The sequence below is a fragment of the Argiope bruennichi genome, chromosome 6 (assembly GCF_947563725.1).
Source record: "Argiope bruennichi chromosome 6, qqArgBrue1.1, whole genome shotgun sequence".
Taxonomy (NCBI): domain Eukaryota; kingdom Metazoa; phylum Arthropoda; class Arachnida; order Araneae; family Araneidae; genus Argiope; species Argiope bruennichi.
The window spans coordinates 4,360,223-4,373,838 of NC_079156.1; the positions used below are offsets into that span (position 1 = coordinate 4,360,223).

Here is a 13,616-nt window from a genome sequence, read left to right on the forward strand (position 1 = left end):
TTTGCTAATACCTAAATCCAGTAATCAATCGAAACGGATTAATCGGAAATAAAATTTGTAGTCGAAATTATGATTTCTGTCATTCTGTCGTCTATTTGACGAAGACAACTGAATATATACAGTGCCACACTGCACTGAAAATAAGAGCCTTTTTTTTTCTTGCATTTATTAAAAACCTATGATATTATGGTTACTTTTGGATCAAAATTTTAGTTACTTTTTGCAAAACAAATTTTTCCACAGATCCAACTCCAGATACTCCATTAACAGCCATTTCATAATTCTGTTGTTAAAGCGCCGCTTCATACTTACTCGAGGAACTTGGTGATTTCATCTCTGCTGCAATTGGACCAAACCAAAGGACTGGTGTCGGAATTGAGGTGTGGTGACATCACGTGCTGCCGTTCACCGAAGGGGGCCTGGCATCCATTGTGAGGACCGTCATGAGCCATACCAAAACTGAAGTGAAAAGAGAAGAATTAAAATTTCACACAAAAATATGAATACATAGAACAATTTAGCAAAGTGATGTCGATAATTATTATCGGAACAGAAAAAAATACTGTATTAGAAAGTAAAACACGAAGAGAGTTCTTTTAATATATAGGGTGATCCTGAGTTCATGGAGCAAATTTTAAAGGCAGGGCACGGAAACAATCATTTACTGTAAAGGTATGTATTGGCACAAGTGATGCGGTGAAACTCAAACAGAGAAAATAAGAGATGAAAGGAAGAGAAATAGGGTTAACGGAAATGAAAGATAATAGGAAGTTTTGGGATGTCATGGATTGAGCATGGTGAACGAGTCCTTTGGCATCTCCGATCTCTCGATTCTTGAAATCCCGAATACTTCTTTTGGGCACGTTCGAAGAATTTCTTTTAAGCAACTCCATCTGACTAACACATGTGAGAATTTCGTTGCTCGAATACACGCAGATTCTTCACACGTGGATTAAATACTCGGCATCTTTGAACATATACGCAAATAGCTTCAGCAACTCTTTCAAACATGGATCATTTCTGGTATATTCAATTTGGAGCAGACATTTAACTTGTTAATGATGCTGCCAATAAACAATTCGCATTCCCATTCATCTCTTATTTTCTACTTTTGCGCTTTTCTCTCGTCTCTTGTGACCCTACATAATAAATGGTTACCATTGTTTCTAACACCAAGTCTTAAAGTTTGTAACACGAATCCGGGATCACCTTAAAGCTCCTTTTGCTACGAAAATGAATTGTAAAGGAATGCATTCTTGGAATGAGCACAGATGTTGGTGCAAGGTTAACATCTTTCTTTAATAATTATATATATTGAAAAAAGAATCAGAATGACCAGAAATGTTAAGAAACGGTTTTTGATGTTGCAATAAAAAATTGTCACAATTATACTTGGCGAGAAATAGCAATTTTGGTGCCCAAACATTAATCTTAATTCTAGCCGTAATTGTTATGATTTGTAAACGGAAATGGATGCTCATGTCTTCCAAAACATTTATCTTATAAAAATGCTTTTTATATTATCTTAAAACTAAAAAAGAAAAAAAAATGACTTTTTTTATGACATAAATTTTATTTTTGTATACAATTTTTCATTTAATTTTAATATTTTTAATTCAATTTCATACACTATCTGAAACAATGATTTTAAATGTTATGACGGGATTCAAACTATCCATCAAAACATTCGAGCTCGTGCTTCCGCCAATCATGCAACGATTTTTACATCAGCTTTCATTTCATAATATAAAAACTTTGTAATTTGCATTAAATTGTTTTAACAGAATTCAAGTGTTTTAATCGTATCATCGTAAAGAAATACATCCTATATTAATAATTAATAGCCTAAAAACCAAGGCGAACAAACGGGTCGCCACAGCCGGCTGTTTACATAAAATCGTTTCAATATCTCAAATGCTCTCATACTGTTATAGGAATTAAATCAGTAATAAATGTCCCAAATCGGATATGTCATTTAAGTAGGTACTTAACTAAATTCATAGGTCAATAGGTTGGAGAATACCAAAATACCAATTAGGTGATGAAGTGTCCCTATGTTGCCCCGTTGCTTGCGGGTTTTCGGATTCTATCAATTACGCACGTCCATCACACTGTTGCATGAAAGGAATTCTTTTCGTAAAACAAATCCCGTTCACAACCGATTGCTTTGCAGTTTCGATTATCAGTTTAAGATGATTTGAGTAAGGTTATGGTGAAGATAACCACAGCCCAATTCAGACATGAGTTTTTTAAAGCATGTGGAAATATGAGAAAATGACTTTCTTACTTGTGTCCCATTTCGTGAGCTACTGTGTAAGCAAGTGCTAAGCCAGTGTCTTCATTGACGTTGCAACTTCTGTGTGGTTGGCACATCCCGGCAACTTCTGCAAGACCCAAAGTACTGCAAGGCTCGTTCGCTTTTGTGCAGATGTTGTACCTTTAGCAAGAGGGCATTCAGTGGGTAATGATTCATGAAAATAATGTCATGTAGTTCAATTAATCTATTAATTAATTAAAGTATACAAATCTGTCTGTATCAAATAAAATCTCAATTCATAGTAAATGAAGAAATATATCTATATTTGTCTTTCAAATACGTTCGAGATACAATGGTGAGTCTTTTGAGAATCTTTTAAAAGAACAATCACACCTTAAAGCTTTTGCATGATCCTTAAATTCCAAACATCAGTGTTCCGACTAGCCTTTACAACTATTTACTGCTTTTTGTCTCATTTTAATTAATATTAGACGTAGCCAAAATTATTTATTCCCTTGTGAGTCAAAACTGATGGAAAGTTCATTATTGAAAGCTGGTACATGAAAATTTACAAGGTCATATAAGAAGGAAAAATCCATGCTGATATTCTGAACACATTGTTAGCTAGCTCTATGATAAGTAAAAGAAAAGCCACCAACTGCTCTCTTCTGATGACTAATCAAATAAATCTGTGCGATTCTAAACTTCGCAACTATGATAAATAAGCCAAAATTTTTAACCAAAATAATTTTTTTAACGAGCCATTTACTCACTTATCAAAAGGGTACAGCCAGTTGGAATTTTTAAGTTCAATTTCAAATAAATATGCAACACCTTGAGAAGCTTTTAAAATCTTATAAAGGACAACACTTCCTTTCAAGTGGCTCCTTTCGTTTCACCATAGGATGGGCAATGCAGGAACAAAACTCAGTCATTCAGTTTTTTGCGAATGTGTATCATTCATTTCGAATGAGAGATGAAAATTTATTTATTTCTCTTTACTGCTGTGATGCAACACAGTAGCAGAAAGAAATTCGATACTCAAATTTTAAAGTGACCGCCTCTATTAAAAGGCCTAAGATTTTGCAAAAATACTTTCGGGTTGATTTCTGTTAAATTTGGCAACAGCAGCAAATCATAATTATGGCATGCAACAATTTAAAAATTACTTTTACATCCAACACAAATGATCCATTGTAGGTGGACTGTTCGTATCATCACGAAACAATATTTCGCATCAGTAGGAAATAAAATTTGCGAGCTTCTAAAAAAAAAATTAAACATGTATTTTTTTTTCTAAGTGCACCAAATTTTACATGTCCGTAATTTCGAAATTTATTGAACTGAAACGACAAAATGGATTGTGAAGATAAATTGTAATGCTTTGCAACAGGGTGGCATAATGTGGGCGCTCCTATTTGGAATTGTGAAACAATTGAAATATCATTACAACATATAGAAGATGTTTTATAAAATGGTTCGATATAAAAACCCTTTGCATGACACATTTCGTTTTAAATGGCATTTTTTTTTTGTTTGCGATGAAGGATTTGACATTAGTACTTAGAATCTGGGTTCCTTTTTTCGCAACTGTACATAATTGCATATTGTGTGGTGGGAAGAATCAGTCTGAACGAATTGGGCGCTGAAAAAGAAAGGTGCGTGAGTGAGGTGAGTGGAGTGCTTACCGCATTCGTACCTGGTGAGTAAGATGGCCACATCGTGGTGGTTGGGATGCGTGTCATCCTTTGGATTCACAAACTTCTGCCAGCGGCAAAAACTGCGAAGAGTATCGTCGGCGTGTTGACTTATGCTCAGTTCCTCGGCTTTCTGGCAAAATAAAATCCTTTGATAAGATGGACAAACTATCAATAAATACAAGATATGGCTAGACAATAATCGGACTGATGCTTTAAAGCTTTATATTTTTGGTTTTCAATAATTTCCTCACTATCATTATGGGTGTAATGTGTTTTAATGTATCAGTCCATTTGGATTAGCTTAATCGTTTTATTTCTTGATTAACAAAGAAGGATTATGATGATTTTTACAAGTGAGAATTCAATAATGAAGAAGGAATTTATATTACATGAAGATGGACCATTGATGTTGCTCAAATTATCTTTTCCATCTACGCGTGGTACATTGGGCATTTGCAGATGAATTCTTCTAAGCAAGAATTCCAGTTTCGGCCTTTTTCAGAGGATCCTACCTTTTCGAGTTCCGGTCACACCTTTATGGGATGACGTCTCTCTCTCTCCTGCTGAACTCTGAACTCTGCCCTCTGGCTGCTGGCTATCAACCGAAACATGTAGAGCGCCCTCTCGTGGAGTTAATTTACCACATCATTTTCAAGGAATCCATCTTTCCGATCTCCCATACGAATTTTCCACTGTTTCCAACGAAGCACTGCTTCAGGTAGTTTTTTGAAAGTCTGAGACGTCTATAGTCTCAAATCTAATTCCTTTTAACACTGAATGACTATAGTGAATAAAAATAATGCACAGTTGGGGAGGGGAGGTAAATAGAACTATTTTTGTTGTTGCTGTTGTTTTCACTGTTTTCAAGGATTCAAGGAAATTGAAACATCCATTCTTCAAGCAAAAAATAAAGGGTTATTCATTTGAGAGGAAAATATCCAGTCGAAAAGTTACAAATATCAAAAGAAAGCTTATAAAACTTTCGAACATTAAAATAGTTTAATTAGGTTAGAAGGAAAAGGGAGTAAATTAAAAAACATATTTAATAATTTTTTTTTTCTCATTTGAGCATGTCATTCCATTAAAGTATGCTTCATCTGAAAAAGAATGTTTGGTAAAATCTGAAGAACAACATCTGCGTTATTCTTCGAAGAAAAAGGTTCGTGAAAAATACATGTAAATACTTTTCTGTAAAAATTCAAATAGCTAAAGAAAAAAAAAATGCTGTTTTAAAAGTGTTTTAAAGTTTTCAATCTGAAATGGTTTTTGTGCAATTGTAATTCAGAAAAAAGTGATGGAAATTAAAAATTATATTTGAAGTTAACATTTTGTATCCATTATCGCTGCATACGCTCAGACAAAAGAAAAAAAACGAAAAAAATAGCATGTTTTAAAAAGGATGCAAACAAGTTTTGACCTAAACGATTAAATGCGATGGAAGACCAGCGTCTGTAGCCTTCGCAAAATTTTTCCGCACATTCTCTAATAAAGGTTAATTTGTATTTTACACGCTTTTTTTTTTCCAAAACTATTGAAATCAAAATTTGACTCAAAAAGACAGCTGTCATCACAAAATCACAGACCTATTTAAACACATTTCAGTCATTGCGTTTTTCAGCGGTCACGTTTGCATGCTTCTGAAAGTACAGACCAGCAGACGTCCAACCCCTTGTTGGGTTTGGCTCAACATTTGATAGCTGTCTATAATACCCGTGTTAAATCTGCATTGTGAATTTTATCTGTTTAGCTCTGCTCATTTTGCACTTACCGAGTTAACTTATACAGAACAGCTGGCCAGACTTCCTCTGAACGGATTTTTGACAGAAGTATGCGCATATAGTGTAAAGATCATATACAAAATTTTATCTGTCTAGCTCAAAGCATTTTGAAATTATCTTTGTCACAAACGGGTATAAGTCAAAAATATATTTTTCGAAACATGGAGTAAAGATTCGTCAAAATCTCAAATTAAAATTTTTTGGCGATGGCAATGCTTTTTCTCACTTCGTACATGAGAAAGTAAAAAGTACAAAGTGAAGGCCAGGAAACATTGGATTCTGCATACTTGCCACACAGCTATCCTTTTCGTCAAGAAAGTGAACGCTCCAATGAGAGAATAAGAGAATCTGAAAAGCTCCGTATTTTAATTCAAATGGGCAATCTAGAATCTTCTTGCTTTCTCGGAATGAACATAACTTATTGATGATCTGAAGTAAAATTGTTTAATAATTAAATCAAAACTTAAAGTGTAAAGCAATGTGAAAGCCAAAACGTTTCACATTAAAATGCCAAATGAGGAATACTTTAAAACATGGTAAACATGTGTGCCTGAAGTAATGTAAAGGAGCATGTGAAGTGGTCCCTCTTGTGACCGTTCAGGCATTCTGAATGGTTGAATGATAGAAGCACTCAGTGAGGAGCAAACCACTTCGTCCTCATGAACAATAATAATTTATTTTTTTAGATGCCAAAAGAGGATTCAGATTCAGGTTGAGTTAAAATCGCACGCTTTGTAAATATCAGAGTTGAATGCATCAACCTTTTTCAGCGATTTCCGGGCATTTTTGTTTTCGGCTGTCTTCACTTATTTTTGATCATGATCGATGACAGAGTAAAAATGCAAATATCGAATCAGTCTCAATGCTTTTAAGGATAGTATTGTAGATGTTATAAAGAAGGCATTCAATAAAAAATGGGTGCTATATAACTATGTACGACCATTATAATCTGTTATGCTACATATGTACATATCTCAATGCATTTGACTGTTGCACATATTAAAAAGCAGTACTGTCAGATCTTTTTATTTGCGTGTGATAAATAGCTCTGTAAGAATACGGATTTTAATCCCAGCTAAGGCAGTGTTAAAAGATTTATTTACGCTTCCATGAAATATGTTTAACGAAAACCCTTTCAACTAGTTACAGTTTTTACAGTTACGGTCCAAAGTGACATTACCTCTTGATCCTCCGTTTCAATGAGAATCAATCTGACTAGTACGATATTAATGGCGTTGCCGATGCTTGCATCGTGGTACAGTGATGACACCTGTAAAGAAATAACAACGCTTACTATTCATCATTGGATTTTGGTTAAATGTTTGTTCATGTGCATTAGTGATTTCCATAAATTTATAGTAAGGTACACATTTGGCCCACTTAAACATTAACAACCCACAATAACAGAGAAGTCATTTTAATAAAGAATCGTAAAATTTATTTATTTGTAATAGCGGAATTTATTTATCTCTAAAATAACGTACTTAAATTTTTAAGAAGCATACTTTGTATTCATAAAACTACAGCATATTAAAACTGCGCGTCCAAGAAATGTGTTTCTAGTTTTCTGATCCTCATCTTCACATTAGCACGTAATGTGTGGATACAAATGTGACATTTTATGCTTTGTATCAGTTGCTTTTCTATTTCCTTTCATATAATTAAAAAGCACGCATGCATCCAATGAATGCGCTTAAAATCGCTTAATGATTATTTTCCCATTCGCTCGCTCTAATTCCATTTTACGAAGGTTACGTTATTATAACAGTCTTTCGAGATATTGTTCTAGTTTGAGATAATAATCTCTTTCATTTGAACTGTTCAGTCTCAATCGGCAATCATTTAAAAGATAACTTCCATCTACAAAAGCTATACAAGGGGAGGTGTAGTAAGCTGGTGATTATCCGTAATCTCCGGTACACTTGATAAATGTGATAAATTACTGAATATTTATAAAATTTAGTCTATAAAATCTCCAATGGGGAATGCAATAAAAAGTCGATAACTTCATTTATATTTTCCAAAACCTTATATGACATAATATATCTGTTCTAAGATATATAATGAGAGTAAAGTACAAAAGCGCCACTTTCATTTAATTTTTAAAACTGAAATATCACTGCCAATTATAGCCACTATAACAGTCTTCTAATTCTTAAGAACGAAATTTTTTAATATTTTTCGGAAAATATGTTTCAATAAAGAACTCGTTACTCCACAAAATAATCCAAATTTATTACATTCCGGATTACAAGTTGGAGATTTTATAAACTAAATTTGATAAATATTCTATAAAGTAATATGATCCAATTTAAGATGAAAATGAATTGAAATATAACAAATTAAGAAATACCATTACAAACATACATACATATTATATATATATATAAAATTTAAATCCTAATTAATTTCCCAATTATTTTAAAATAGCCCATTTTAACTTCATTTTAAACTGTTCTCTTACTTCCTGGGCCAATTTTCACTTATTTAATTATTTCTAACATGCGCTTAACAAAATGGCTGACTCCTTTGGTTCCCACGCTGAAAGGGAAAAATAAAAATCCTTAACACCTGCGCATTTTTTTCAAAGATACCTAAGAATCCTTTGACAAAATGGACACGTGTCAAAGAAATCCCTATCAGAATTTCATAGAAAAATCACTGGAGGGACAAATTTCTCTCTTTTTTTATCTGATGTCGCAAAGTAAATGCACACTTCATCCCTATCATAATGTGCCTCACGTGTAAAGGTTCATTCCAAAAGTTTCTTCTTTTCGGTAATGCATCTAAAAATTATGTTTAAATGCATGCATTCTTACTGGCTATACACCATCCATTTTCATAAGCACGAAACAAGTTAAATAAAATCAAGTTAGATAAAAATGTACGAAAAATTGAATGTGCTTCATGCGTGCTCCGACAGTCCGTTTGCACCTTATAATTAGAGAAATGAATATTAATTTACGAATTATATTGGCTTTTTATGAATATGAACTTTGATGTCTTTTGACTTCTTTCACTGCCAAAAATTAAATTTTCATGAATGGGAAGGCTTAGCAAAAATAATATCACTCCCTTCAAGTATGTGAGAGAAAATAAGATGGCTTATTCTAGATTTTTCGGAATAAATTTAATAATGAGAAATTTTGTGAAAATTATAAAAAAACAACGGTATGAATTTAATTTTACTTATTCATATTTAGACTCCCACCGGAGGGGGGGGGGCACCTCAGATATGGAGATGAGAAGTATGGTGATGGATGCTCGCCACCCTGGTGGGCACAGAAATGATTTGGACTCAGCTACCTCTCGCCACAGATGACATGACGTTCCACCCTGTACAGTGGCGGGTGATAGGCTTTAGGACTCAACTTTAATTCTCTCTAATACTGCCGTAAAGTTTGATCATTCAGATTTTTCCATGTGCCTTCGCGCCGGTCAGAGTAGCTTCTATGGTTAATCGTATTTAAAATTTTCTATTGTTGCTCCTTCCTAAATCGTCTTAAAAAGGGAGAAATATGGCGTCGGTGCCGTTGAATTCCTTCCACCGAAAGCGAGTGAATGAATAGACCGCATCCTCACCATGTTCATGACCGTAAGAATGTAGGTTTCGATGTCCTCCTCAGAATAGTAGTCCACCATCATTTTGTCTGCTACGACCAGCGTCTCGACGTTCCTCTCTGAGCTGACTGACCTCCTCCTCCTCCTCCTGCTGCGCCCTCTCGTTGGCGCAGAACTCTCCCTTTTTCTGTCTAGCAACGAAAGTCCGAAATCGGCATCTGCAAAATGAGAAAAGAATCATGTATCAAATAAATTAAAATCGTTATTTTACCATTTTCCTATGCACTTCATGTTCAGTATAGTGAAAAGTCTGATGAAGTTCGAAGGAAAGGTCTGAATCTCAAAACTCGTATCAGAATTATATCAATTTGTCTTAAATATGACAACTAGATTGTTGAAATTCCGAATCTGGATCCATATAAAAAATTATGAATCCATATTAAGGAATCCCGTATTTATGAAAGAGATAATTGAGAAATGCTATAAAATGGATTAGATCTGTTTCAGAGTTTAGACAAAGAAATCAACGGAAAGAAGGACTGCTCGAAAATGTGATCTCGGTCATCTTCATGAAACTGCTAATGAAACGAATGCGAAACGTCACATTATTCAAGAATTCGAGAAAATCGTGGAAAAAAAGCAAGTAGCTTTAGAAGATTTTTGAGAGGCTGCGAAGTAAGACATGGTGGTTAAGAAAATATTATTGTTGTCTTTTTAATAATAAAAAAAATCAAGCAATGAAAAGAAATTGTTTTCAAACGTGGTTTTCAATGGTGTGTTACCATGAAACTCGTAGGGCATGCATGTAATTCCAAAATGATGATACAAGGAGGAAGGTGGACCTCTGCGAGCTCACTCGATAAGAAGGCAACAAAGAAGGTCGCAGCCTGCCAATTGGCAAACTCGAGGGTAGCCATCTCATTTGCATCAAGGGCGGCAGAATGTTAAATGATGAAACGAAAATCAATCGACAGACTTCCTTTGACCCATCCAATTGTCACACTGAAAGTCCTTTATTAAACTCATACATGTGCAACACCGAAAAAAAAAAGAATATGTTGGAATGAAATAAGGTAAATAGTGAAAACAAGTAGGAGCTGTCTCCCAAAACTACAACTGCAGTCACAAAATCCACAAAATTTAAGTTACTGCATTTTTTAATTATCGCGTTTACATGCTTTCTAGACAGGTGTTTCAACCTCCTTGTTAGATTTGGCTCAAATTTGGATAAATGTCTATATGTTAAACATGCATATCGAATTTCATTCATCTTGGTCCCTTCGTTTCTTAGTTAAATAATATGCACGCTAATATGCTTTGTTACCCAAATTAGTATGTTTGAAAAACCCGTTTTGTTAACTAGACTGATACTCGCTGCTAGACTGAAAGACTTCCCTCGAATAGATTCTGCTCCAAATGTGATCATATTTCTAGCAAATATCACATCAGTCTAGTTCAAAACGTTTTTGAATTATCTTTGTCACATTTTTTTTCATTCTGAAGAAGTCTGAAATGTGGAGATTCGTCAAAATATCGAGTTCGAATTTGTTGACGATTACAATAGTTTCTGTATGCTTCGAGTACAAAAGAAGGTTTTTTTAAAAATGTATATGTAACGAGGTTTAGTTTCTTCCTATTTACTTCGAGTTTTTCAACAACATTCAGGCTATTTTGGGGCAGACTTCCTAATTTGAAACGCAGTGAGATGACGAGAGTAACGCCAGGTCCTGAAGGATTCTCTTCTGGCTCCAATGGCACCGCACAACGAGATGCCATTGGATTCCGACGGATTTAGCGCGCACCAACCTCGCTTACATAGCAGTTTTTCGATGGAACATGGTTTCAAACCAAGAACTCTCCGATCCCGAAGTCAAGATCTTACCATCGTCGCTGTGCACATGATGTCTCTGAATTCATGGGCTAAACTTTAAGGGCCAGTAAAATGCATATGAAGAAGCCTTCTTTTGTATAGCAATAGGAGATAAGAAATGAAAAGTGTAAGCATAGCAAGTAAGTATAAGTAAGTGAAAGCAAAGTGGGGAAATGTCGTGCCAGAGAGTTTCCAGCTGACTCTAATGAACACCTCATTGCAAAACCTTCGCTCGCTGCTGCAACTATTCACGACATATTCAAACAGCACACCAATCGTTTGTTTGAGTACGAAATCATCATATCGATTTTGGTAAAGGCATATTTGTGCACTTATTGCAACATATTATAAACAAAGGGCTTTCTTTTAATTCCCAAGGCATTTTTGTGTTTTCCGCCTACGCTTTAAGAAGATTTCTGATACCACATTACTATTCAAAAAATGCTTCTTTATGTGTATTTTACTTACGTTATAGTTTGGCCCGTGAATTCAGAGACAACTTGTGTGAGTACAAAGAAGAAAAAATGAGAAAAACACAGTGGGAAATGTTTTATAATGATATACATGTAATTCAGTAAAATAAAATTTAGTGAAACCATTCAAATATTCAGAAATTCGTTTTCAGTGTGCTCTTCTTTCATAATAACCTAGAATTTCTGAGATCCCGCTTTGTTAGCTGAATTTTTTATTAAAATGATGTTGTATCACATTTTAAATTTTGAACACATTCAATCACTGCTAAATAATTTCACAAAAAATGCTAGTGAAACTTGTAAAAATAGGATATCGCAACTGTCGGCAACAAGCTGCCGGTGACGGTTTTATAACAACTACCACATCATGTCTAAAAAGAATCGCATTTTCAAATATACATTTTTCCAGTCAGAATATTTAAACTTCTCTTGCTTCTAGAGTACTGTTCCCTTGATTTCATTACATGAAGTTTCGCATTTCTCTGGTGGAAGATTGCTGCCTGAGCGTGAATCAGCGAGTGGTCTCCCTCAAACTTCCTCTCTAATAAAAATGAATTTCTGCTTTCGACGCATTTTTTCCCAACCGATTGAAATCAAAATTTCACATAGAGCTGCTGTTGCAATCACAAAATCAAATTTGATGTGCAGAGGTCATTGCGTTTTGGAGTTGTCGCGTTCACGAGCTTCTGAAAGTGCAGACGTCAGATTAGGCTCAAAACTTGATGGGTGTCGAAATTATAGACATTAAAGCTGTGCACTGAATTACATCTACTTGGCTCTTTTCGTTTTGTGGTTATGTTCTAAGATTCGGGCAGGCAGACTTCCTCTGAACGGAGCTTGCTCTAAATTTGACAGAGATCTATGCATTTGGTGTAAAGAATGTGTAACCAAATTTCATCCTTCTAGCTGAATGTTTCTTTTTTCTTAATTGTCTTTATGGCATAGAGACAGACATTTCGCAAAAAAGGCTTTCGAACTCAGAGAATCTAAAATGTGGGAATTCGTCAGAACTCGAGGTTGGATTTTTTGACGATGACAACACTTTCTCTATACTTCGTTTACGAGAAAGTAAAAAGACAAAGGAATTGGGCAGAAAAAATAATTTATATTGAAAAATTGCGAAATCCGCATACACAAAAAAAAGCTCTAGATTATTCCATGTGAATACGGATTGTTATGGGAGCTTCATTTATATATGCCGTCTTGTCTACAGCGTTCTTTATATCACGAGGGAAAAAATGCATTGCCATGGGATAGAAGCCATAATTTGATTTACTATAATGCAGGCATTTTTGAATTATTTATTTCATGAAACTGATTGAAAGCGATTAAAAATATTCTTTAGTGGGAAAAAAGTGGTTCATTATCGAAACTGATTAGAGCATTACATGTTTCATAAAAGAAATTTTTCATTTTTAGAAATTCTTGTTTTAATAAATTCCTCCTTTAAAGTTACTTTCCGATATCTCAAGTGTCTCTGAGACTAAATTGAATTTTGTAAATAAATATGAAAGTTTAGTTATCTCCTAAATACAGATCCTCAAAGCTTTGATAAATAATTTTATTTTACTTGAAACAATAAAAAACATGAAATAAAGATTTTTTATCAATGAAGATCATGACAACTCTTTAAAAACTTTTGAAAGAGATTTTTGACAAGCGAATATTTTTAATGAATCATTCATGTTATTTTCGGGTTATTATTAGTAATTTTTATATATCATCGACACATTTTTTTTCAACAGCAACAATAATTTGAGTCATTCAGTTGAAATACACAAAAAGAAATCTCTCAATTGATAATGATGAAATGGTGATTTTGAAATTTCCAGTATGTCCTGCCAGTGAAAAGGCAAAATTACTGTTAGGCTTCGTTGCATACAAAACATTTGAAAAAATATTGAAAAGTTTCACGTGAATTATTTTTAGGAGAAAGAATTTTTTATGCATGATTGCCCAATTTTTCGAAAAATAGTT

At 34.2% G+C, this 13,616-nt stretch overlaps 1 protein-coding gene across 2 annotated transcripts in view; it reads right to left on the minus strand.

Moving 5' to 3' along the window:
- LOC129971661 (A disintegrin and metalloproteinase with thrombospondin motifs 7-like) overlaps window positions 1-13,616 on the minus strand; it is a 193,641-nt gene that overhangs the window by 87,060 nt on the left and 92,965 nt on the right. For both annotated transcript variants that reach the window (XM_056085631.1, XM_056085629.1), the window contains exons 4-8: window positions 9,318-9,514; window positions 6,916-7,005; window positions 3,957-4,087; window positions 2,288-2,437; window positions 313-459 (exon numbers count right to left, since the gene is read on the minus strand). In XM_056085631.1, the coding sequence (XP_055941606.1) occupies window positions 313-459; window positions 2,288-2,437; window positions 3,957-4,087; window positions 6,916-7,005; window positions 9,318-9,514 (715 nt within the window). The remainder of the gene's footprint in view (window positions 1-312; window positions 460-2,287; window positions 2,438-3,956; window positions 4,088-6,915; window positions 7,006-9,317; window positions 9,515-13,616) is intronic.